This window comes from Fistularia commersonii, chromosome 21, assembly GCF_037954325.1.
Source record: "Fistularia commersonii isolate RoL2024-O1a breed Wild chromosome 21, RoL_Fcom_v1.0, whole genome shotgun sequence".
Lineage (NCBI taxonomy): Eukaryota > Metazoa > Chordata > Actinopteri > Syngnathiformes > Fistulariidae > Fistularia > Fistularia commersonii.
This window is the reverse complement of record NC_141304.1, coordinates 3,606,198-3,630,189: the sequence shown is the minus strand read 5'-3', so window position 1 is coordinate 3,630,189 and position 23,992 is coordinate 3,606,198. Positions and strand designations below refer to the sequence as shown.

Genomic DNA, 23,992 nt, shown 5'->3' with positions numbered 1-23,992 from the left:
CATATTTGACCGTTTCATCAGTGCAATTTTATTATTGCATATTAGTCATACCACAGATCCAAATACAAATTCCTCTGTCCAGGCAGCCTGGAATGCACGGTAATCATCGTTTTATTTTTATTTTCGCCATCTTTTCCGTTACAAGGGTTGGAGCGGACAAACTAGTTGTCCATCTGATAAAAATCAATTTCTTCGCCTTTACAATCACCCCGACGTGCTCGGAAGCTTTTGGTTCCCGGCCCTGACCGACGGGTGACCCGTGGAATCTATCTTCAAAACTAATTTTCGTTTACTTTAAAATGACACAGTATTATGAAGAAATATCACAAGTATTTTAAAATCAGTTCCAAACTGATTTTTGTCTTTTAACTCAAAATTGTCTGGGAGCCATATGCCGTCAGCGGAAGAGCCATACATGGCTCGCCAGCCATAGGTTCCCGACTGCTGTCTTATTTTATCTCAAAAGGTTGGCAGGCATTGCTGTTCCAAGTCCAGGTAGGAGGCAGATGGTTCCCTGCACAATCAGTGAGGAAATTGCACTCAGCCGTTGGAATGCCAGGAAGGAGAGAAAGACAGCGGCTTGCAGGATGAGGGAGGCAGTAGAGCAAACATTTTGTTGGTTATGGAGCAGGAGAAAGGACTTAAGATGGAAGCCAGGAGGATAATATGGGCATTTATTTGGCCACAACAGCTGACCCATCATTGAGAGAGTGTTGGAGCTTGGGGTCAAAATGCCCAATGCTAAGGCACCATTAACTAACAGTGGATGAAGAAGAGGAGGCATCTTTAAACTGCAATTATATCCATGGTTTCTGCTCATAATGGAGGTCCAAGTGTGCCATCTGCCCTTCAATGGGAAATTCAACTGTCAATTTTCCTGGAATTTTGGTCAGGCACCTTCTCCAATCCGTTTGTAATTTTAGGGCAGTGAATCCACCTATTGTTATTTGATTTGTATTGAGAGCCTACCAATACTACCAAGGAGTCACTCAAAATACGGACAGCGTCTTTTTTAAGTAGTCCTATTAAACAGCAAGAATATTACAGACTAAAGGACAGACTCTGTGACTGGGCCATTGTCGGCGAAGCTGGCATAGGCCCAGTTCCTCTGGTCATCCAGGTCAGGTTTGGTAAGTTGAAAGAGAGGGTGAGTAGGAGTACCTTTCTTTTGATGACACAACGTTTCTCCTGAGCCTTAGTCCAATTGAACCATAAGGATTTTTTGTTTAACATAAGCTGTACACGTAGGTGTTCAGATTTTAACCCAGGTATGTCCCCAGAGGTTCTGCCTGTGTTCCATCTAGCAACACCTAAATTAACACATTGCACTGCAAAACACCTCTCTCATTAACATGAGCCAATTCAAGGTAGACAGGCCCCCAAAGCCTAGGCAGTTATATACTGGAAATACCCCACAGTCCTCTCAGATGAGAGGTGTAATGTCTAGTCCAGTTGCCACAATAAGATTTGACAAGGATTAACCATGACCTGGATGACTGAGGACCTCAATGGACAAAATGCAAATCCTTTCAGCAATATACAATGGAGTAGACTACAAAGGTCATAATGAGTTCATACTGAGTTTTTTGCAAGTATGTTAACTTGTTGAGTTCGATGCCAACATGTTCAAAAACAATCCTGGATGGGGACATGTTTACCACTGGTTACATCACCTTTCCGTCTCACATTCAATTAATTTTTGTCAACAAAGGAGACTAATTTTCCAAGCTTTGTAGGTGTAATACTTTTCCATTCTTGCTTTATGAAAGACTTGGTTATTCAAAATTCCCAAGCCTAGATTATATCTGAATTTCACAGGGTCTCACACATTTTCAAATGTCGACAGGTCAGGACCGCAGCCAGGCCATTCTCGTACCTGCTAGAAGTGATCAGGGAGGATGTGGCTCAGCCTGGTCTTGCTGAAACATACAGGGATGTCCCTGAATAAGTTGTTGCTTGGATGGCAGCGTGTACCCCTCAGCATTAATGTCGCCATCACAGATGTGCAAATAATCTATACCATGGGCCCAAATAAAAAACCCCACATGGCATTAGAGATAATGGTTTTCAAACTTGGTGCTTATCAGACCACAGCTCTTTCCACTTTGCATCGGCCCATCTTGGATGGGCTTGGTCCCAGCTATTGAGAATTGTTGACATGGTAGTTTTAATTTGAACTGGTAGATGTCACAACTGTGTTAACGTACTGTTTTGCAGTTCCTTGGCCCACCTGGCCAGATTCTTTACAGAATGTTGGTATGTAGTGAAGTTAAGGGCTCAGAGGTCATAAGTGTTCAAATATTAGTGTTCAGCCTTGCCACATAAATGTAGATTCCTCCAGTTTCATTGAATCTTTTGATAATACGGACTTTAGTTTACAAAATCACTTGTTACTTTCAATAATGTATTGAAATGGATCATACCCAATCATGCCACTTCAGTATTCCTCTTCCCAAATATAAAGCCACATTCAGTGCCATTTATATACATATTTATACATACAGACATTATTTCTCTCTTGCCAGGTTAAGTCGTTCAGGAGTAACATCTCCCTCAGCACAAGGCCTAAATGTATCTAGCTGATGCCCCTCCCGAGCGTCATGCACAAGATGCTTCAGTACAACAAAATGACTAGGACTCCCTTGTGAACCTTTCTGTATTTGAGCCATCTTTTTCTGAAGTGGAACAAAGTTCGTGTTAGAAGAGCAAGTGATGGTGGATGAAGACATAAAAATTGTTGAACCTTTGATAGTGAGAAGGATGTTTTAAATGAAAATACCAATGGCATTGCCTTGTAGACTTTTGATGGTAAAGCCAACATGTAAACAGAGATATTTAAAGCAACTCTGACAAACTTTGGTAAAGCAACTATAGTCTGTTTGATGTAATTCTGCAAACTCAAACAAGGGAAACCCTACACCTAACGTTAACATACATCGAGGGAATGAGTTAACATCTGACCAGGAAATTGCCAACGTAACAGGATCTAAATGGACACCTGCCAGAGTTGAAACTAGAAACTGCAGTCAGGCTAATTAAATGTAACCATTGAACTAATTAAAAAAAAAAAATTAAAAAGGTTCTGTCATATTTTTATGTAAAAATGTGAACAATTCCACATGAAAAAGAAAAATAAGGTTTAACCTTTAAAATTATATTTCAGCGGGATCTGTTCGAAAGCATCCTTTCAAAAAGACAAACATCTTAGGCAACCCTATAAAAGGCTTCAAATGGAAAACAGTCTGGGTGAACATAGGTCTTGACTCTTCAGAGTTCCACTAGCTTTATTGGTCAGCAACGGACACTGACCATCACATGGCTAGGTCTGAAGTAGGGAATCCATACAGTCAAACGGGACACATCAAGATGTCCATGCACAAAAACAAAAAAAAAAATGAACGTCTTCACATAAAGTGGGGGGGGGGGTCAGATGACATCACTCAAGTTCTTTAAACCGGGCAAACATGGCCTTCCGTACTGCTTGTTTGTAGGTGGTATGGTCCCATACCACATGCTCCTTTTTCTGCCGTTTCTGCTGAAAAACGTGGAATGAAAGCTTCAGTTTACCTTCAATAACCAATACAACGGATAGGTTGAGACACTGGGACATTTCACCTACCTGGACAGGCTCTGCACCTAAACCCGGCCTCTCGTTGCTGCTCTCCCTGAAAAAAAGGAGAACCTGGTATAATCCAAAGCATTACACAAAAACTACCTTTACATCCTACTTTTGTTTCTAATATTACCATTCAGTAACTTACCTGGAACACCCAGCCCAGGTGTGATGATGCTGCGGCTGCTGATGGTGGTGCTTCCTCCTTTTTTGTTCAGGTGACTTGGACACTTCTCTGACATTCAGCTGTGTGAGAACAGAAGCTACCTTTAGGATATTAGCTGAGAAAACAGACAATGCCCAGTGTTTTTGCTGCACTTTTCACTTACTTCTTTCTCCTGGTTCTCTAATGCCTCCAGTTCCTTCTTTGATCTCTTAATCTTCAAGTGAATCTCCATGTTTTGCTGTTGAGACAGGAATTGAATATTAGAGAACGTTGGAGTAGAATCACTTTACACTTCTGCTCACTGCAGTTACTTTGTGCAGGTCGGACAGTTGTTGGTGGCGGATCAGAGCGTCTTTGTTGGGAAATTGTCTTCTGCAGAGCAGACAGGCCATTTTCTTCCAGTCTGTCAGCTTGTCATCCTTGTCCACCACATGGCTGCCCTGGTTACTTTTTATCACTTCCTCCTTGTCCTCTTCGACCTCTTCGTCACTTCCTGCTGCATAGTCAGATGCCAGCAGACCCAGGGACCCCATTGGACGCTGGTGGAGCCAAACGGGCAAATGTTAAAAGAACAGAACCAGTAAATCAGGTATTGAAAATGAGAGTCCCTACCTTTGACTTTTCCTCCTTCTTCGGCGGAGCCAGGGGCTTCTTAAAGAGATCATCACCACCTGAATTCTGTGGGACAAAATGCATATTGGACAGGATGCCTTTTAAAAGATGCAAAGGCAAAAATTAGGAAGTTGGACTGATCAGGGGTCACTAACCTTCCTTTCAAAAATAGCAAAACCAGCATCAGCTGACTTTGACTGTCTCTTCTCATCATCCCCACCACTCTTCAGGAAAGGCGACGGGGAACGTACACTTTCTTTCTGGCGGTTCTGGATCTTCGCCCAGCGTTCCATATCTTTCATAATCTGCATGCAGCAACAACATTTCAGAACAACATTCATGGGTCATGTGTTTTTTGCAAGTGCTCCTGTAGAACCACAAATGAGGGGCTACCTTCACAGCAGCAAGACTTTTTGGCTTTTCATCTTTGTCTCTCTCTTTTTTAGCAAGGTCCTCATCTTCTCTCTTCTCAGAAGACATAGCAGAACTCTGGATAGAGTCCAAATTAGAGCTAGCAATAGGAACAGATGACTGTGCAGAATCTGTTGTGGTTAAAGGAGCTGATGGTTTCTTCATCTCCAGAGGAGCATCTGCAGCTGGGTTGGAAAGGATGGCTTGGTCTTCAGCAGTCATGTTCACAGCCTGGGTCTCTGCGGAGGTTCCTCCCGGTACTGGAATGTAAGTCTTTGACACAACATCCCAGTACATGTACTCCTGGTTTTGAGCATTGTAAAAGTACTGGAAGCAAAAATCATGGAAAACCAAAATGAAGATCTCAAAATGAAATGCAGGCAGTGAGTTTAGGATTTTCATTTGAGGAAAGAAAATCAAACGGAGTGCCAGTGATATTTTAGTGAATACAATGTTTATTACATCCAACTCCCCAGACAGGAAGAAAACGTAGAACTTTTCTCACAAAATGAAAACACACAGTCATCCATACTCACTCTAGAGTTGGGATCGTAGTACAGCGTTGTTTCAGGATCGTAGTAGAAGCCTGAGGTTGCATCATAAAGGTAGTTTGACATGTCTGGTGTCTCAGAGCCTGTAAGGGTTATGAGAAAATAATAAATTGGAAAGTATTAATACTTCAATAATAAACGCCAACTACCTAGAAACCTAACATTTTGAGACTATGCCAATTTGGCATATCCAGCATTGTCTAAATAAGGCCGTAATCACGTTTATTGTTCAAAATGTCTATTTAAGATGGTCTCTTCTGGCTTAACTCGCTCAAAATTTAAAATGTATTTACAGCTGTAATTTGACAAAGCACACCTTTAGGTGAACAGTGTCCTGATAGGGTGGACTGAACCTGCTTGGGTTTGAACAGTTCCCTCTACATGTACGTACTATATAAGTAGTTCTGTGAATCATCAAGGGAGGCAAGGATGCCAGCTGGTTCTGAAGAGACTCCAGCAGGCTGGTACAATGGATCCACAGGCTGAGTCTTATCATAGCCAATGTCCTGCAAGAGTACAAAGAAAAAGTACAAATGTGCGGCTGAAAGCCTAGTTAAAAACCAATGTTTTTTTTTTCTCTTCACAACCTACCTGATTAATGCTAGGATCTGACAGAGGTGGGTTATTGCTACCTGACATCAGATCACCTAAAAAAAAGAAAATATGCTGATTTTCAGATCCTGAAGTTCTAGGATTACGACAGTGACCAGTGCACAGCTATGACTGGACCAGAATGTTTCCCAGTACAGCTCACCTTGCATCCCACTAGGTGGCAGCAGAGGTGGGAAGTACATTGGCGGTTGTGAGAAAGGCTGCTGCTGAAAGGCCAGAGGTAAAAGAGGTCATCTAAGAGCACTGATCATTCCACTTTTTAAAATTCAAACAAATAAGACCCAATGTTCTACCCCAGTCATGCTGGCCTCAGGAGGGTAACCGAGGATGGAACTGTTAGGTTTGTCCAAATCTTTTCTAAAACTGGGAGGCAGGAAATAGTCAGTTGAAGGGAACTTTCTAGAAAATGTCACAATTAAAATCCTGGAAGAAAAAAAAGACTCACTTTTGGTTTTTCAGGGGTTTTGCTACCTCAGCATAAACTCTGACCCCATCAATGTACAGGGGGCGGGGTTTGGTGAGAAGCTCAACCAATCTTGTCACTTGCTACAAAATGAAGCAAATGGTGAGGAAAAACAAACCTTAAGACAAAAACATGTTGTAAATGTGAACGTAACAACATTTTTAGTACCTCGTGGGAGTCCATGTCAACAAAGCAGAAGCACTTTGCTCCAGGAGGCTTGGCCTTGACAAGACGGACATTCCTCTCATCCAGGTATGCAAAGGGATCCAAGGCTTTCAAAATAGTCTCTACTGTTGTGGTGGGCTTGACATTTTTAATGATCATGGCTGTGTAACAACACAAGGGAGATGTGGTTACTTATGGATTCAAGCTGGAAATATAAAAAATGCCCATGGAATTCATATTTGCCTACTTTTGCTGTCCTTGAAAACAGAGTCAGACTGGAGTGCATTATGATTTGGAAGGTTGCGGCTTCCCCAAAACTCTGCAGATGGCTCCATTTCCTGTTGCTGTAGCTGCTGGTCGACCTGCTGCTGCCAGGCCTCAGGAGTCAAGTCGGAACTGCGCTGCCACTGGGGGTTGGGGGAGGATTCCATTGGACCTTTTGGTTTGGACCCATTCAAGTTGGTATTCAATTCTTCAGATGGCTGCTCTAAGTTGGACAACTGGGACTCCTGGATTTGAGGCAGATTGTGATGGGACTCCTGGATGGAAGAGAAGCATGGAAAACAGGATAGGTCAGAGGAGGAAGTACACAGAGAAGTCATACCAGAGATTCTGAAATCGGCACCTTGCCCTAGACTGACCTCATGTAAAAGACACAATTTAAGATTGATAACATCAGTGATAAGCTTTCAGTTTCAACTTTCGTACTTTGCTATTTCAGAACAAATCATGCAGGATGCAAGTTTAAACAAAAAAAAGAGGGAGGGGCTAGATCTATAGCTTGCATCGGTCTTTATTTACTTATATAGGTTGAATGTTGAATGTTGTATACAATGCCTAGGAAACTTGTCAGAACACCAAACTATTTTACTTACATGAACACCTTCTTGATCCTCTGGCTGAGAGTACCTCACGGAAACTGTTCTAGAGCCAACTTTTAGGGATTCCTAAAAAAAAACGAACCAGTGAAATCAGTCAGTATTATGCAGCACCAGTGAATAATGTCTAAAATATCACTGACAGGTTTAGCACTCGTTTTCACAGCTGACAACACGGGGGTTCAGAGCCCACGTCAAGCATCATGCTTAATAAAATGGGCCATCCCCTCAGGACACTACATGGTTTAGGGGGAGCTGCAAATTGGGGCTGTAACTAGTGATTATTCTAAATTACTGGTCAATCACCATGATTTGGTTTAAAAAAGAAAAAAATAAATCCCCAAAACCCAAGGCTGCATCGCGAACGCAAGCTCGAAGAGGCAGGTTTCTACCGCACAACTGGGAAAGAAAAACAAAAAAAAAAAGATACAGCAAATCCTGGAGCAAGAGGCTTAGAGGTGCCAGGCAACTGGGTTTGAAGGTGAGGAATGAACTGATCACAGCGTCTGGTTCTCTTCCCATCGTTCACTAATGCTCTTTTATAGTAACCCCTGTATCTTCTTCACTGAGACCCCGTCACAGAACCATCTCCAATGAAATAGCCAAAATAAGTCACCATCAAGGTTTGAAAACCCAAAGATAAATAAATGAACCAACTTGACCACTACTAACCCCAGCCACTGTAAATGGGGAAATCTTAACATCCTGCATAGATTCAAAGTCAATGCCATGGTCTCTTTCAAGCAAAAGGATCCAAAAACAAAACCATGTGAAGCACAAGCTACTTTTCTTCCAAGGTAACCTGATGGTTGACAAGTCAGAAATTCTTTGCAGGAAATCAAAAAAAACTTCATCGGAAAAGGACCTCCTGCCATGATCAGTTGTTAGGGCTTGAAGCTGGCACGCAAGAGACAAATAATCAATGGCATGGATAATCCTCTGTGCATGTGTATGGTGACGGCAGAGGCAGGAGTCGTCGAGCCCACCTGCTAACCTTTAACATTTCAAACTGTAAATCTGCTTGTTGGTCTTCAGAAGATCTCCATCACCACTCTAAGCCGCGCGTTTGTGCAATCGCGCACTGCTCCAGCATTCTCCGCGCACAGCAAAGCTGGACTGTAAATAAAAGAAACACATTTATTAACAGTTCAGCTTGGATTTTCTTTCATGCGCAGCATATATTTGCTGTGCGCGGAGAAGGCTGGAGCAGTGCACAAATGTGCATCTGCGCGGCTTAGTGGGAACAGTGCCCATCACATTACCTTATTTGCAGATGTTATTATAAAACTCCTCACTTCCAGCTATGACTTTGGTGTTAAATGATTTGACATGAGGGGAAACATCTGCAAACACTTTCAGAACCATGGCCATCCATTTTGGCTGGTCTCTTAAACAGCTACACATTCACAGACAATGCCTTACACTGCTTTTGCATTCTCCTAAAGACGTGTAGTGTTAATTTGACATCTCTCTTACACTCCCCTTAGAGCAATCTTCTGAAACCTCTCAAAATGTGAATAGGAAACCAAATGAATCCTTAGAATTACAGCTAGAACAAAGAGTCCAATGCAGAAAATATTGGTTGAAGAAGCAACACCATTAGTAATGACAGGTGATTATTCTGCTAGTGCATAATGTAGTTGATCACATGGTGCAATTACAGACCAGGCGCACAACTAGTAACACGCTAAACTACCATATCACAAAATGTAAAACCACACCTCACAAACGATGAGGATTTTCCTTTCGCATGACAAATTAGGACAAGGACCAACAGTCCTGTGATATGCTGGAGATAGTTTCCCTTCGCGTGTCACCATGCAGACTTGAATCATAGTTCTCAAGAGCAAAATAAGACAGCTGGAATTCCAGAGGATAGAGAATCACTGAAAAGCTGAAGAGACCCTTCCAGACCACATACATCGCCAATTCCAACAACTGGAAATGCTTTGACCCAACAAGATCATTTTATCAACAGAAAAGTGGGAGGGCATCAGTAACAGTACCCCGCAACCTCTATTGCAGATTTTCACAAGAACAAATATGTAAATTAGCCGAACAAAAATGTTAAAAACAAATGTTTGAGGTAGATATTTCAAGCGATTAAGAGTTCATGTAGCCAATGGATTTCTGCAATGATCGGGATGGAACCACAATTTCACTCTGAACTCTAAAGACCACCAGAGTATCTCCAGGGAAGAACCAATTCCTGAAACAAACGCAATGCAAATCCACTGGTTCACCAAACGTGAGTGAGCACTTTGGATCCGATCACACTAAATGTTTTGAGTAAGGACAAATTACTGAGGTGTTCCTCTGGAGGAGCATCGCTGTACAAAGGTTTTATCCACTAATATTTATGGCAATGCTACCATTCTGCAGCTAAAACCCAAGAAAATCCAAACGTGGTTTTTGTGCACAAGAACATGTGATCTCATCCTACTCCTTGCAGACTCTTGCTGGAGCAGCATGGATACAAAAGTTTCTCAAATCATTCAAACATGAGCCGCGGTATCGTGGACAATAAGTATATGCAATGAGACAGACCTGAGCTCTGTACCGAGACCATAAATATAAAAATATACACATTTAAAATTATGTAACCGCACTTTGGTGTCAATCCTTGGACCTTTGTGAAGAAATCTTTTACAAAAGCAGTCATCAAACATGCCCTATCCCTGCCTCTCTGATAAATTAATGTGATTACCACTTCGCTTAAATGAAATGCTAGCCAATTCATTGTTCATTGATTGAAGAAGAAACTGGGAACATTTGAGAAAACTTGCTGAATACAAAGTTTCCTGTGACCATGACACTTTGACATCGACCGTGAGGTCTACATCCCGACCCCTACCCCTGAGCCAATCACAGGTTTGGCCGGCTAGTTTGCGACAAAAAGGGAGCCCTGTGTTTAACCAGGTAGATGTTTAAAAAAATAAACAAATAAATAAAATAATCAAGCCTAAGCAAGCCACCTAAAATACTATCTAGCTGACTGGATGCATATTTATGGGCCAGGTTGAGACAGCTGGAGTTAAGGTTAGCATCAAAGAGCCAATGAAGGACTTTCCCATCTCTTTAATCAATTGCCACCCCCTCTCTCCTTCCCCCATCGACTAAATGCCCTCTCAAGCCCTCATAATCCTGATGGAGAGGCGGCCTTCGTAGACTGACGAGGATAGGCCACCTTGTTGGACTCCATGAAGTGGACTGCATCCTCGAGGTTTAAAAACTCCACATAGGCGGTATCGTAGCTGTAACCTGGGGACAGCATTTGAAATACAGATTTTTTTGTTAGTCAAGTCCAGTAACGACAGTCACTCTAAAACAGAAGACAGCAGTTCGTGAATGCATCGAGATTGTTTTGCAGGCCTCGTTAAACCTTCACTGGCATACATACCCTCCTGAAGAAATGTTTTTTGCTTAGTTTTATAGCTATTATAGCTATAGCTACTTCTTCTTAGGACATCTTATCAGAAGTCATGTCAGACTTTGACTAACCAGGTTTTGACAGAAATATTCCAGACCACACAGCTGTGGGGCTCATTTCAGAACCATTGTTTTTTGTGCGTGTGTGTGTGTGTGTATGTGGTAGTAATAGCCGTATTCATAACGAATGTAAAAACGGACATTTAAAATTCATCTGGCCAGACGTTTGGATAAATTCAAACAACTAATAGGGTATGAAGATTGAGCTGCATTGAATGCATAAATGTGAAATGTATGAAAGTAAGCACTTAGTTTTATTTATCCACCAATGCATACAGCAAACCTCAGGGGAAGACAAACACACTAAAGGAGTCATTAAAATCTGTGGAATATATACAGCGCTAACAAGAACATCCCCATTCCCATGTGCTGACATTCTTTTGCCATCAGGAAACATTGATACAGTGTCTCTGAAGGACACATTCAGTAAGAAACTTGGCACCGATCTTTTGTGACAGTGGACATCAACCTCCAAAGCTACCGATGTTAAGACCTTGATAAATTCTCTAAGAGCTGACAATGAGCCACATCCTCAAACAAAACACCCCCCTCTTTTCTGCCTAACTGAGCACAATTACACAGCCCAAGAACCAAGAACAAGAACAAAAACAAAAGCAACCACAGGAACTTCGAAGAAACAATGCAGAGTTTTCGAGTATCGAGACAGCGAAATATCGGGGGACATGTTAGCGATCAACTGCCCCAAACAGCTATATAAGGGAACCACTGTTTTACCTGGTGTCACATTCTTCATCCTTATCCCCTGTACTGGAACACCATCACAGACTGCAAAGGCACCGAGTATCTGAGAGAAAGAAAAGATCAACACGGATTGATCTCTTGAAAAAAAAAACTGTTGGCTGGTGACCAAAGTACATGGGAGCAGCTCTCCTGTTACCTGCTCCATTGTGGCGGTCTTTGGAATACCACTTATGGATATTGTACTGGAGACTCTGTCCTCTACTGATGCATTCCTGTAGTCTTGATCCTTTGTTTGCAAAGGTTTGATTACAAGTTATTGGACAGTAAAGTACGGATATACTCAGAAATGTAGAGTGCAAATGTCTCAAACCTTACCTGGGAACCAGACTCACTAAATTTTGAAGGGATGATTGGTTTTGTGTCTTGGAGAAGTTTATCAGGTGTTGGGAGCTCCTCAGGCTTGTATTCAAAGGCTCTTCCTGATGCCGTCCTGTAGTCAATGTCCCTGTAGTCTTGGTCCTTTGACTGTCCGCTGCTGCTGCTGCTTTGGAAATCATGCTCTGTGGCCATCTTACTCCTGGCAGGCCCATTAAAACAATCCATACTTTCTTGAGAGGGACGGCTCTTCTCTTGATGATAAGCAGGCCTTTCATCGACATTTGACTTTTTCTGGTTATGCTTCAAGTCCTTTTCTCCAAGCCATTGCTTACTCTCGTTTTCTCGGATAAGAGGCGAGAGGGGTGAAACTTCTGAGTGTCGACAGTCCTGGGGAGTTTTGCTGCAAAGTGGCGGTCGAGCCAAAGAGGACAGGTTGTCACTGAGAGGAAAGCCAGTCTCTTTGCTCGCAAAGTCCAGAGAAGGTCTATCCCTTTCCTGAAACCGGGGGGGATCTCTTATGTTTACGTCACTCACAAAACCCCCAGGAAAGCTAGGTTCTGCTGTAACTCCTGTGTCTTTGTTAACATGCAAGAACGGGGCTTTATCCTTTTGACGATTCTTCCACTCTTCTGCAAGAGTCATTTCTTCACCACTCCTATAATCCATAAGGGGACTATCACTTGCATTTGGAAACTCTCTTTCACTAAGGGGGTCTCCTACACCCATGAACTCTGATCTTTTGGGGCCACTAACATCTGATAGCATGTCAGACTTTGCCGTGACAACTGGAGGAACATCACTGTTTCCAAATCTTAAAGGCGAGCGCTCCCTACCTCTAAATTCAGACGATGGTCCATGATGACTCCTAAAATCCGTATCTGAATCAAATCCACCCCTTGGATTGAGAGGTGGTCCACCTCTTCTGTCAGAGTCCATCATTCTCCTTTCACGAGGGGCTAAGTCCACGTCATAGCGTTTGCTGTCCCCCATGCCCATTGGGGGTCTATTGCGCATTTCCCTAAATCCATCATTTCGCTCCACGGGAAATCCTCTCCTTCCATCCATGTTAGGATTGTTGAATCGTGGCATGTCGTAATGAAACGTGTCCCTTTCTCTCATGTCCATGAACCTGTTTTTTGGCGGCATACCTCTCCCTCCCATGTCCGCAGAGTTCCTTCCAGGTCCAGAGAACCCAGATAAATTAATCATATTCTCCCTGTTATCACCATCATACTGCCTTCGGAGGTTGAAGTCCTGCTCTTGTCCAGACCTGAAGAAATCCCGGTTTGGTTCTCGACCGCGAACATCATGGGTCTCAAAGTCCCGCCCTCTCATTGACGGGCCCTCCATCCGCCTCATGTCTAAAAGCGGTAGATCCAGAGGTCGTGGACCCACGTGGCCCATGGTACTCATATTCATCCCATCTCTTACTCTAAAATCAGCCATGTGACGATCTCTGCCCCCAAACATTTCTCCACAATGATCACCTCTGGAATATAAAACAATATTTAGTCAGGTCATTATTTTAAATCCAATACACAGTACAATAAGTTTGACTGCAAAAGGAATCAAAAGGCACCATGAAGTGCTGAGGTGATATGAAGACAAAAAAGGGATACATACATTTGTGAACAGTCACTGCATGGTTTACTAAATGTGTCACTCAAATAGTCTCACTTTCAGCACATACTGACCCCATGTGAAAATGTTCATGATTAATGACAGACTTGCATATTAAATCAGTTGAAGCAAGAACAGGTGATTAGATAATAAATAAATAAATGAATAAAACACACTGGACTACCTTGAGCAAAGCTACAAATGAGAACAAAAAACAATTTCCACAACACATAACTTGCAAATGGTTGTATGTCTCAATATGTGGCCCTGTGATGGACAAGTCCAGGATGAACCCCAGTGCAGGATAAGAAGTCTAAATAATGAATTATAACTTAGAATTGGTGAATTAACATACATTTAGAGACACTTAAGATATAATCAGGATTAGCAAGCAAGTTCTTATTGTGGCTGAACATTTCAAAAGGGCACTTTCACGATTGCCTGTATGTCCACACACGTCTGTGGGAGAAGGGGGAGGAAGAAGAAGAAAAAAAAAAAAATCACTGACTGCAAATTCAAGGCCATTTTGGCTTTCTTTTGGGGGGGGGGGGGGGGGGGTCATATTCAAATTCCAGCAAACTTATGGCAGTGTACTTCCACATGAAATGACCAACATAAGAATGTGCTGAAAAGTAGCTTAAAGCCTGGCTAAAACACAGGTAGATGGAGAAAGGTGTGGATGCAACGGGCTCACCTGAACGGCGCGCCCCCCCGCGGTCTCTGCCCCGGTCCGTTCCACATTGCGTGCCCTTGACAAAAGGTAAAGTCAGCGTGAGTCCCGGGCCGGTTCGGTTTTGATTGGGTTCAACAGAAGGCTGCAAACGTTGAAGACGCAGGTCCGCCGAGGGAAGGCCTGTTCGCAATAGCGACAGCTAGGCGCTGCTGCTACTGTGGTTTCAGTAATGGCCCCACAGATGACGATAAACGAGACCCGCATAAGAAATAAAGACGCACGCCATGACGGAAAAGACAGGCTGGGGGACTACTGACTGAAATCCTTGTATTTGAATCGGTTTCCCAGGGACCGCTCCCGGTTAGGCTCCTGGAGGAGCTAGCAAATCTACACTCCCTTGTTTACTTTTACGGCCGCGTTCGAAAAGTTAGCTTCGAACACAGAGCACTAGGCGCATCGTGGTCTGTCCACTTCAGATTCACGGCCCAGAGTTGGACCCGCTACCCACCCAGACCCTCGTCACGGCGCCCTGTGCGGATGCTGCTGGTCGTCAACGGATTCTCCAATGGCCGCCTCTCACCGCTGGAGGGACCGCTGCGACCTGCTAATTCTCACGTGACCAAAAGGTCGCGCTTGCGAGCTTAACATGCAGCCGGTCAGGATTTAACCTTGAATTTTGACATTTAAATTACACGATCTGACAGAAAATTTAGAGTGTTAGACAATCAGACGCCGGTGTCGTATCTGATAGGGTCTCGACGAAGTCAAAGCACCGGCGCCGTGCGGTCTTAGCGGTCCGCCGAGTTCCCTATCCGTTGTTTTATCGAGGCTTTTTCTTCTCCGTTGGTTCTTATTATGCAACGGTTGTCCGCCTGCTGCCACCTAGCGGCTTTATAAAGACCTAGATATCACTGGGCGGCCCGCTTTCAGTTCAACTAAAATCATTTGGAGAAATTGCCTAAGCATTAGAAAAGCAGTTTGTCCAAATCTGGAGACACAATCACACTTTATTAATGACAAAATACAGATGTGTCAATCTTTCTGAAGTGAATGCTCTCAGGTTCTTCAATGTTACAGTTTTAGAGGGAAGGCATCTTTTCCAATCACCCAAACTCTACACATGACTCCCCTATCTAGACACCTATCTTTGTGTCCTGCAGGGGAAATTGACTGATGTCTGTGTCTGCTTACTTTATGAATTTTATTCGTTTTATTTTTTTCTCTGAGACACACTGAACCTTTCTATTCATTCTATTCTTTGTGCTCATTAACTCTTTGGTTTCTCATTTCCTACCAGGATTCGTTACTTAAACCAGGGGCAGGCAAACTACAGCCAGCAGGCCACATCCAGCCCATTAGTCTTTTTAATCCGACCCGCCAAAGATTGGTACAGATTCATACTTGATGTGAATGATCGAAGGATTTGGATCAATGAATGTGGGAGCTCAAACAAGAGATTATTTTTTGGAGCTACTTGAGAACATTTCAGAATTTTCCTGCGCGGAATGACACAGATTGGCTTTTTGATTTACCCTTTACTGTGGACATGCTGATACAAATGACTGAGCTGATCGTGAAGCTACACAGGAAAATGGTTTGTGCTTGAAATGCAAGCAAACGTCAGAGCCTTTGCAACTTCTTCTTTCGGCTTTTCCATTTAGGGGTCGCCACAGATCATCAACCTTTTCCGTCTAACCCTATTCTCAGTATCCTCCTCTCTCACACAACTACTTTCATATACTCTCTCACTACCTCCATAAATCTTCTCTTTGGTCTTCCTCGACACCTTCTGCCCGGCAGCTCTAATCCCAGCATCCGTCAACCAATATATTCACTCTCCTTCCTCTATACATGACCGAACCATCTCAGTCTGGCTTCTATGACCTTCTCTCCAAAACGTCTAATATGTGCTGTTCCTGTGATAGACTCATTCCTGAGCCTATCCATCCTAATCACCCCCAAAGAGAACCTTAGCATTTTACTCTCTGCAAGCTCTAGCTCTGCCTTCTGTCTTTTTGTCATTGTAACTGTTTATAGGTCATACAGCGTAGCTGGTCTCACCACTGTCTTGTACACCTTTCCTTTCATTGTGGCTGATAGCCTTCTATCACATAGTACCCCTGACTGTCACGAACCGCAGGGGCGGACTCGAGCAGGGAACTACACCTCAGAGAAGGAATCTGGATGAAAGCGCTTTGAGTTGAAACGGCCAGTTGGGTGTCGTTGGTAAGCCCCTGGCCCCGAGACAGAGGTGCACAGGGCTGGGTCTCCCCCGGACGGGTTGCAGACGGGACAGGCCTCAGGCAGGGTGGCAGACAGGACGGGGTCAGAGGTTACACCGGCCGACTGGGTCCGGTCGTAACGAGGGAGGGGACAGCGGTTACACCTGGTGTCCGGTCGTGGCAGGGATCCGCAGTGGTATGAGAGCCACAATCCCCCAGCGCCAGGCAGCGTGTGGCGCTGCCCTTTATAGGGATCTTGATTAGCGGCATCTGCTGCAGCTGGCGCCGATTACAACTGGGATCAGGTGTGAAACCCTGACACTGACACTCTTCTCCACCCATTCCAACCTGCTTGAAACTGTCTCTTCGCCTCTTTTCCACACTCTCCGTTGCTCTGGACTGTTGACCCCAAGTACCTGAAATCCTCCAACTTCTTGATCTCCACTCCCTGTAGCCCCACCATTCCACTCAAGTTCCTCTCATTCACACACATATACTCTGACTTGCTGGACTAACTTTCATTCCTCTCCTTTCCAGCGCATACCCCCACCTCTCTAGATTTTCCTCAGCCTGTTCCCTGCTCTTACTACAGTTCATGATGTAATCTGCAAACATCATGATCATGGTCCATGGAGATTCATGTCTATCCTCATCTGTCAGCCGGTCCATCACCACTACAAACAAGAAGGGGCTCAGAACTGATCCCTGATGGAGTCCCACCTCAACCTTGAACTTCTCTTACTCCTACAGCACACTGCATCTGTAGTACTCTTTCTACGCATGAAGCCATTCTGCTGTTCACAAATGCTGACTTCTGCTCTCAGTCTAGTTTCCACTACACTTCCCATAACTTCACTGTATGACTCATCAACTTTATCCCTTTATAGTTGATGCAATTCTGCACATCTCCATTATCCTTAAAAATGGGCACCATCACATTTCATCTCCATTCTGCAGGCATCTTCTCACTCTCTAAGATCTTGTTGAATAATTTAGTCAGAAGCTCTAGCGCTGCCTCTCTTAGACAGTTCCACACCTCCACAGGTATATCATCAGGACCAAATGCCTTTTCACTCTTCATCCTCCTCACTTCACTTTTACTAATCTCTGCTACTTTGTGGTCTACAATAGTCACCTCTTCTACCCTTGCCTCCCTTTCATTTTCCACATTCAACGGCTCTTCAAAGTACTCTTTCCATCTTCCCATCACTCTCCAAGCATCTGTCAATACATTTCCCATTTCCCTTACATACAGGTCCCTATTCTGAATCACCCGGACCTGTTATACATCCTTTCCATCTTTATCTCTCTGTTTCGCCAACCTGTATAGACCATTCTTTCCCTCTTTACTTTCCAACCGAGTATACAAGTCATCGTGCTCCCTTTGTTTTGCCTTTGCTACATCTATCATTACCTAATGCTGTATCTCCCTGTACTCCTGTCTGTTCTCTTCAGTCCTCTCAGTGTCCCACTTCTTTGCTAACCGCTTTCTCTGTATATACTCCTGCACTTTCTCATTCCACCACCAAGTCCCTCTATCTACTTTCCTTCCAGATGACACACCAAGAACTCTCATAGCAAACAAAAGGACTGATTCTAGTCTGCGCAGTTTTCCAAGGGACAAGAAGAGAATAAACGATGGGAAATTGCTACTTTCTAAGGATCCACAGCTGTGTTCTCGCCTCTTCTTTCCAGAAGCATCTGATGCATTTGCTATAGCCAAATGCCATGCCAACAGTTTTCTTTCACAAGCATAAATAAGTTCCCATGGAAACAAGTGAAGCCCGCTTGAAGAAATGCCACAGGGAGGAGATGCTGGATGTTCTCCTGCAAGGATGTCAGCAACCCGCTACTGCAGAAGTACCATCTGATGGCCAAAGACTGGGCATTTCATTACATTACATTACAGTCATTTGGCAGACGCTTTTATCCAAAGCGACTTACACAAAGTGCAATTCAGTCACCGAAGATTCGAAGTGCCAGTAGACGGAAGTCAGAAGTGACCACTCAACCAAGTAGCCATCTCAGAACCATATACATACATACATACATACATTCATTTCATCCCTTTTTTTTTTTTGCCGGGGGGGTTTGGGGCTAAGTGCAATTAGTAGGGTAGTGCTTGGTGAAGAGGTATGTTTTCAGCTCACGGCGAAAGATGGGCAGCAACTCTGCTGTTCTGACCTTTTTCGGGAGTTCGTTCCATCACTGAGGAGCCAAGACCAAGAAGAGCCGAAACCAGTCCGATCGGCAGCCAGGGGCTCTGATTGATGGGGTGGACAGTCGCCCAGAGGTGGGAGATCGGAGGGGACGGCTAGGGACATGTGGCTTGACCATAACCTGGAGATAAGACGGGGCTGTCCCATTCACTGCCCGGTAGGCAAGCACGAGGGACTTAAACTTGATGCGGGCGGTTACTGGGAGCCAGTGTAGGAACATAAGAAGGGGAGTTGTGTGGGAGAATTTGGGACGATTGAACACCAGGTGGGCTGCCGCTTTCTGAATAAGCTCCAGAGGCCTGATGGTCACCGCTGGGGCACCGGCAAGGAGGGAGTTGCAGTAGTCCAAACGAGAGATCACTAGAGGCTGGATGAGTATCTGCGCCTTATCCTCCATGAGGAATCTGCAAATCTTCGTGATTTTGTGAACATGCAACTGCTGCGATGTTTGCTGAGAATGACGGTTGTCTAGGACCACACCAGAGTTTCTCGCAGTTGGGGTTGGCCTTACAACGGTGTTGTCGATGGTATTGGCCAGGTCTGTGCGGACAACCTTTCCCTGGGAGAGAGAGCAGTTCGGTCTTGTCTAGGTTGAGATTCAGGTGGTTAGTTGCCATCTAACCTGAGATGATGGACAGACAAGCTGCACCGTCACGATCACATCAGAAGTCCATAAGTCTACACTGAACAGCCAATGACAAAAAAGTGGAGCTCCTTACAACAGACACACACACACTCTCTGTTTGCATCACAACTCAATTGCTGCCCACACAACAGGGACTTTTGTCAACTCTTGCCTTTTCGCATCTTTCTTTACCTTCATTTTGAAGCTCATTTTGACTTCTGTCTTTAGTGTTATCCTTTTTGCTCTAGTCTCTCTTTGGTTCAAATGGGAAGGGTTACACAGATGACATGTTTTTAAACTGTATGGCTAAATGAATTGGACCAAGCCTAGGTCAACCCTGTGACATCACTACCCGGACAGCGTTGCAATGTAAGCAACAATGGGAGCCTATGAGTCAAAAGCTTTTTTTTAACAATTTTATGCAAATTAAGATATGTTGTAACATTTTGTTCTAATTTCAAGTAGCTGACATGAATATTGATCAAATAGGACAATTACGTCTTGGTAACCAAGGATCTCTTTAATATGCACGCTGAATCCTTTGTTGGTCACAATGAATCATTTGTGTGTATAAGCTAACTATATACAATTTCAGGGGTCATGGTGTCAGGGTTTCACACCTGATCCCGATTTGTAATCGGCGCCAGCTGCAGCAGATGCCGCTAATCAAGATCCCTATAAGGGGCAGCGGCACGCTGTGCCAGGGGATTGTGGCTCGCAGAGCCCTGCCACGACTGGACTGAATCCCTGCCTGCCTGACGCCTCTCCCTGGTCGCAGAGTGCCCAACGCCAAGCCTGCAACCCATCCCGTCTGCAACCCGTCCTGGTGAGACCCAGCCTCTGCAGTCCCGTCTGCAACCCGTCCTGGTGAGACCCAGCCTCTGCAGTCCTGCCTGCAACCCGTCCTGCCTACAACCAGTCCCGTCTGCGACCCATCCTGGTGAGACCCAGCTGCCGCGGTCCCCTCTGCGACCCATCCTGGTGAGACCCAGCTGCCGCGGTCCCCTCTGCGACCCATCCTGGTGAGACCCAGCTGCCGCGGTCCCCTCTGCAACCCGTCCTGGTGAGACCCAGCCTCCGCAGTCCTGCCCTGTCTGCAACGCATCCTGGTGAGACCCAGCCTCTGCGTTCCCGTCTGCGTCCCGTCTGCAACCCGTCCTGGTGAGACCCAGCCTCCACAGTCCTGCCCCGTCTGCAACCCGTCCTGGTGAGACCCAGCCTCCGCAGTCCCGTCAGCGTCCTGGTGAGACCCAGCCTACAGCCAGTCCCGCCTGCAACCCGTCCTGGGGAGACCCAGCCTCTGCAGTCCCGCCTGCAACCCGTCCTGGGGAGACCCAGCCTCTGCAGTCCCGCCTGCAACCCGTCCTGGGGAGACCCAGCCTCTGCAGTCCCGCCTGCAACCCGTCCTGTCTTCAACCCATCCTGCCATTTCAACGCAATAAAAGCGCTTTCAACCCATCCCTGCTCTGAAGTGTGGTTCCCCGCTCGAGTCCGCACCAGCGGCACGTGACACATTGAGGCTCTTGACTGTTAGTGTGACTTACTCACCATAGCCTGACCCTGTTAGGGTTCAACTCATTGCAGCATGCATAAGGGGATGCACGGCTGCCACAAATTAACAGCTATCAGTGAGGACATAAAAGCAGTGGCCAGTCTTAAACTTTTTTTGGTTTTTATTGCTGATGCTTTCTTGCCTGGTGTCATGGATTGGTCCTGGCTATCTAGTCCCAACTGAGCCAGAACCCTGTACGGGCCCTTGAGGGTTGTTTTGATTGTCGGTGCTTTCCTGTCTGTCGTCCCGGTTTATCCGGGCTCCTCGAGTTTTAGACACCAGTGTCCTCCACCTGGCTACCAGGTCTCAACCGGGTCAATGCCCTTCCAGGCCCTTGAGTACAGATTTAATTGGCTTTCCCGTCTGGCCTCGTTCCCATCCTCAAACTCACCCTGCTGTCCAATCCTTGGTGGATGCTGGTGATCACTGGGTACGACGCTACACCCCAGCAATAAGCTGTTTGCCTGCTAATGAGGCCAATTCCACAAGCACCAAATTATTAACCCTTTCAAGTAAAGTTCTGAAATGAATCCCTAGTCTTGCCTGCCTGTGGGTCCAAGCAGCAAGCTCTAACAGACCTGTGTTGAATATATTCTTAACTCATTGTCATTTCTCACTGTCAGGCCTCAGGGCCAGAGTTTCTGTGAGCCAGTCTTGGGGGGGGGCATGGGCCAGTGTCTTCCCTGAGCCGGTCCCAAGCCCAAATTAATGCAGAGGGTTGCGTCAGGAAGGGCAACCGATGTGAAACTTTTGTCAAAACCAAACATGTGAATCAAACCTAATAATCTCATACTGATCGGTCGAGGCCCGGGTTTACAGCGATCACCATCGTTATAGATGACCTACAGGGAGCCAATGGAAAATGGGATTCTGTGGGTCGAAGACGGAGAGGAGGAAGGGGTGTTCGTTAGAGAGAAGAGGCAAGAAAACAGCCTGGGACTGAGAAGGGACTTTGAATATTGGGACGATGACAGGAAAAGGTAGAGTTGGTTGACATGATACAGAGCAGGAAGGTGGATATACTGTGTGTCCAGGAGACTGGGTGGAAAGGTAGTAAGTCTAGGAGCTTATGAGCAGGTTTGAACTTGTACTATCATATTAACATCAGGAAGAGACACAGTAGCCATTATCTTGAAGGAGTTCGTTAGAATGTCAGATAGACTTATGAGTCTGAAACTGGAAATTGAAGGAGTGATGCTCAATGTTTTTAGTGGCTATGTCCCACAGTTGGGATGTGAGTTTGAGGGGAAGAAATTCTGCAATGAGTTAGATGAAGTGATGCAAATATCTCCCGAGGTGAGAGAGTGGTAACTGGTGCACAAGAAGTGATGGGCAGATTTGGTATACGGGATAGGGACACAGAGGGACAGATAGATTGCTTTGCAAAAAGCATGGAAATGGCTGGAATGAACACTTTTTTCCAGAAAAGACAGGAACATAGGGTCACTTATAAGAGCAGTGGTACGAGCACGCAGGTAGACTACATCATATATAGACAAGGTAACCTGAAAGAGATCAGTGCCGGCAGAGTAGTTGTAGGTGAGAGTGTAGCCAGACAGCATAGGATAGTGTTTTGTAGGATCACTCTGGCAGGAGAGTACTGTCATCTTGAGGGAAAGTAGATAGGGAGACTTGGTGGTGGAATGAGGAAGTGCAGGAGTATATACGGAGAAAGCAGTGGGATACTCAGAGGACTGAAGATAACAGACAGGAGCACAGGGAGATACAGCATTAGGTAATGATAGTTGTAGAAAAGGCAAAACAAAGGGCGTAGGTTGACTTGTATGCTCGACTGGACAGTAAGAAGGGAGAGAATGACCAATACAGGTTAGTGAAACAAAGAGATAAAGATGGAAAGGATGTACAACAGGTCCGGGCGATTAAGGATAGCGAAGGAAATGTATGACAGATGCGAGGAGGGTGATGGGACGATGGTAAGAGTGCTTTGAAGAGCTGAATGTGGAAAATGAAAGGGAGGCAAGGGTAGAATAGTTGACTATTGTAGACCACAAAGTAGCAGAGATTAGTAAAAGTGAAGTGAGGAGGATGAAGAGGGCAGTTGGTCCTGATGATATACCTGTGGAGATGTGGAAGTGTCTAGGAGAGGCATTTGTAGAAATTCTGGCTAGATTATTTAACAGGATCTTAGAGAATGAGAAGATGTCTGAGGAATGGAGAAGAAGTGGGATGGGCGGGGGTGCAGAATTGCAGCAACTATAGAGGGATAAAATTGATGAGCCATACAATGAATCTATGGGAAAGAGGTACTCATGGTGTTCAACCAGAAACGAGTGGAATGGCCACTCCAGGTTGGGGAGGAGGTCCTGCCACAAGTGGAGGAGTTCAAGTATCTCGGGGTCTTGTTCACAAGTGAGGGAAGGATGGAGCGGGAGATTGACAGGCGGATCAGTGCAGCCTCTGCAGTGACTCTGTACCAGTCTGTTGTGGTGAAGAGGGAGCTGAGCCAGAAGATGAAGCTCTCAATTTACCAGGCGATCTACGTTCCCACCCTCACCTATGGTCACAAGCTGTGGGTAGTGACCACAAGAATGAGATTGCAGATACAAGCGTCCGAAATAAGTTTTCTCCATCGGGTGGATAGACTCTCCCTTAGAGATAGGGTGAGAAGATCCGTCAGCTCGGAGTAGAGTTACTGCTCCTCCACATAGAGAATAGTCAGATGAGTTGGCTTAGACATCTGGTCAGGATACCTCTTGGATGCCTCCCGGGGGAGGTATTCCAGGCATGTCCATCAAGACCACAGGGAAGACCCAGGACATGCTGGAGAGACTATGTCTCAAGGCTGGCCTGAGAATGCCTTGAGGTCCCTCCAGAAGAGCTGGACCATTTGGCGGGGACAGGGAGGTCTGTGCTTCACTGCTCCAGCTGCTGCCCCCATAACTCGACTTCGGATAAGCAGGGAAAGATGGATGGATGGACTATAGAAAGTGTGTATTTGTAGGGGTTTGATGAATGTTGTCTGCAACAGCTTTTTATTCTTGAGTTAAGCCCCACTAAGGAGGTTCTTTTTCCAAGTCTTT

The 23,992-nt window shown here is 45.1% G+C and overlaps 1 protein-coding gene and 1 long non-coding RNA gene across 5 annotated transcripts; one reads left to right on the top strand and one right to left on the bottom strand.

Annotated features, from left to right (window-relative positions):
• Window positions 1-660: 660 nt before the first annotated feature.
• rbm6 (RNA binding motif protein 6) lies at window positions 661-15,136 on the bottom strand. 4 transcript variants are annotated; one of them, XM_086168374.1, is made up of 22 exons: window positions 14,355-15,136; window positions 12,038-13,529; window positions 11,859-11,948; window positions 11,696-11,765; window positions 10,659-10,732; window positions 7,469-7,540; window positions 6,841-7,132; window positions 6,597-6,754; window positions 6,411-6,511; window positions 6,259-6,328; window positions 6,108-6,171; window positions 5,945-6,000; window positions 5,745-5,859; window positions 5,339-5,436; window positions 4,785-5,129; window positions 4,547-4,696; window positions 4,392-4,457; window positions 4,091-4,318; window positions 3,943-4,017; window positions 3,762-3,859; window positions 3,620-3,665; window positions 661-3,535 (listed from the first exon to the last, which is right to left on the bottom strand). In XM_086168374.1, the coding sequence occupies exons 1-22, from the start codon at window positions 14,399-14,401 to the stop codon at window positions 3,437-3,439; spliced, it is 3,906 nt and encodes a 1,301-aa protein (XP_086024500.1). In that variant the 5' UTR covers window positions 14,402-15,136; the 3' UTR covers window positions 661-3,436. The 4 variants fall into 4 exon arrangements, with proteins under 4 accessions (XP_086024500.1, XP_086024502.1, XP_086024501.1 ...); XM_086168376.1 differs by having other exon boundaries at window positions 661-3,532; XM_086168375.1 differs by having other exon boundaries at window positions 6,108-6,168.
• Window positions 14,197-20,856, top strand: LOC147222096 (uncharacterized). Its single transcript, XR_015107774.1, has 2 exons — window positions 14,197-14,420; window positions 20,178-20,856. It is a non-coding gene; the product is annotated as an uncharacterized LOC147222096 (long non-coding RNA).
• Window positions 20,857-23,992: the final 3,136 nt, after the last annotated feature.

What these genes read in the sequence shown, in the direction of transcription:
- rbm6 (XM_086168374.1), bottom strand. Translation starts at nt 14,401, where the DNA reads ATGTGGAACGGACCGGGGCAGAGACCGCGGGGGGGCGCGCCGTTCAG. An exon ending in CGGGGGGGCGCGCCGTTCAG is followed by an intron (nt 13,530 to 14,354) that starts GTGAGCCCGTTG and finishes TTTATATTCCAG; the next exon opens with AGGTGATCATTGTGGAGAAA. An exon ending in AGAAGGAGGAAAAGTCAAAG is followed by an intron (nt 4,319 to 4,391) that starts GTAGGGACTCTC and finishes TGGCTCCACCAG; the next exon opens with CGTCCAATGGGGTCCCTGGG.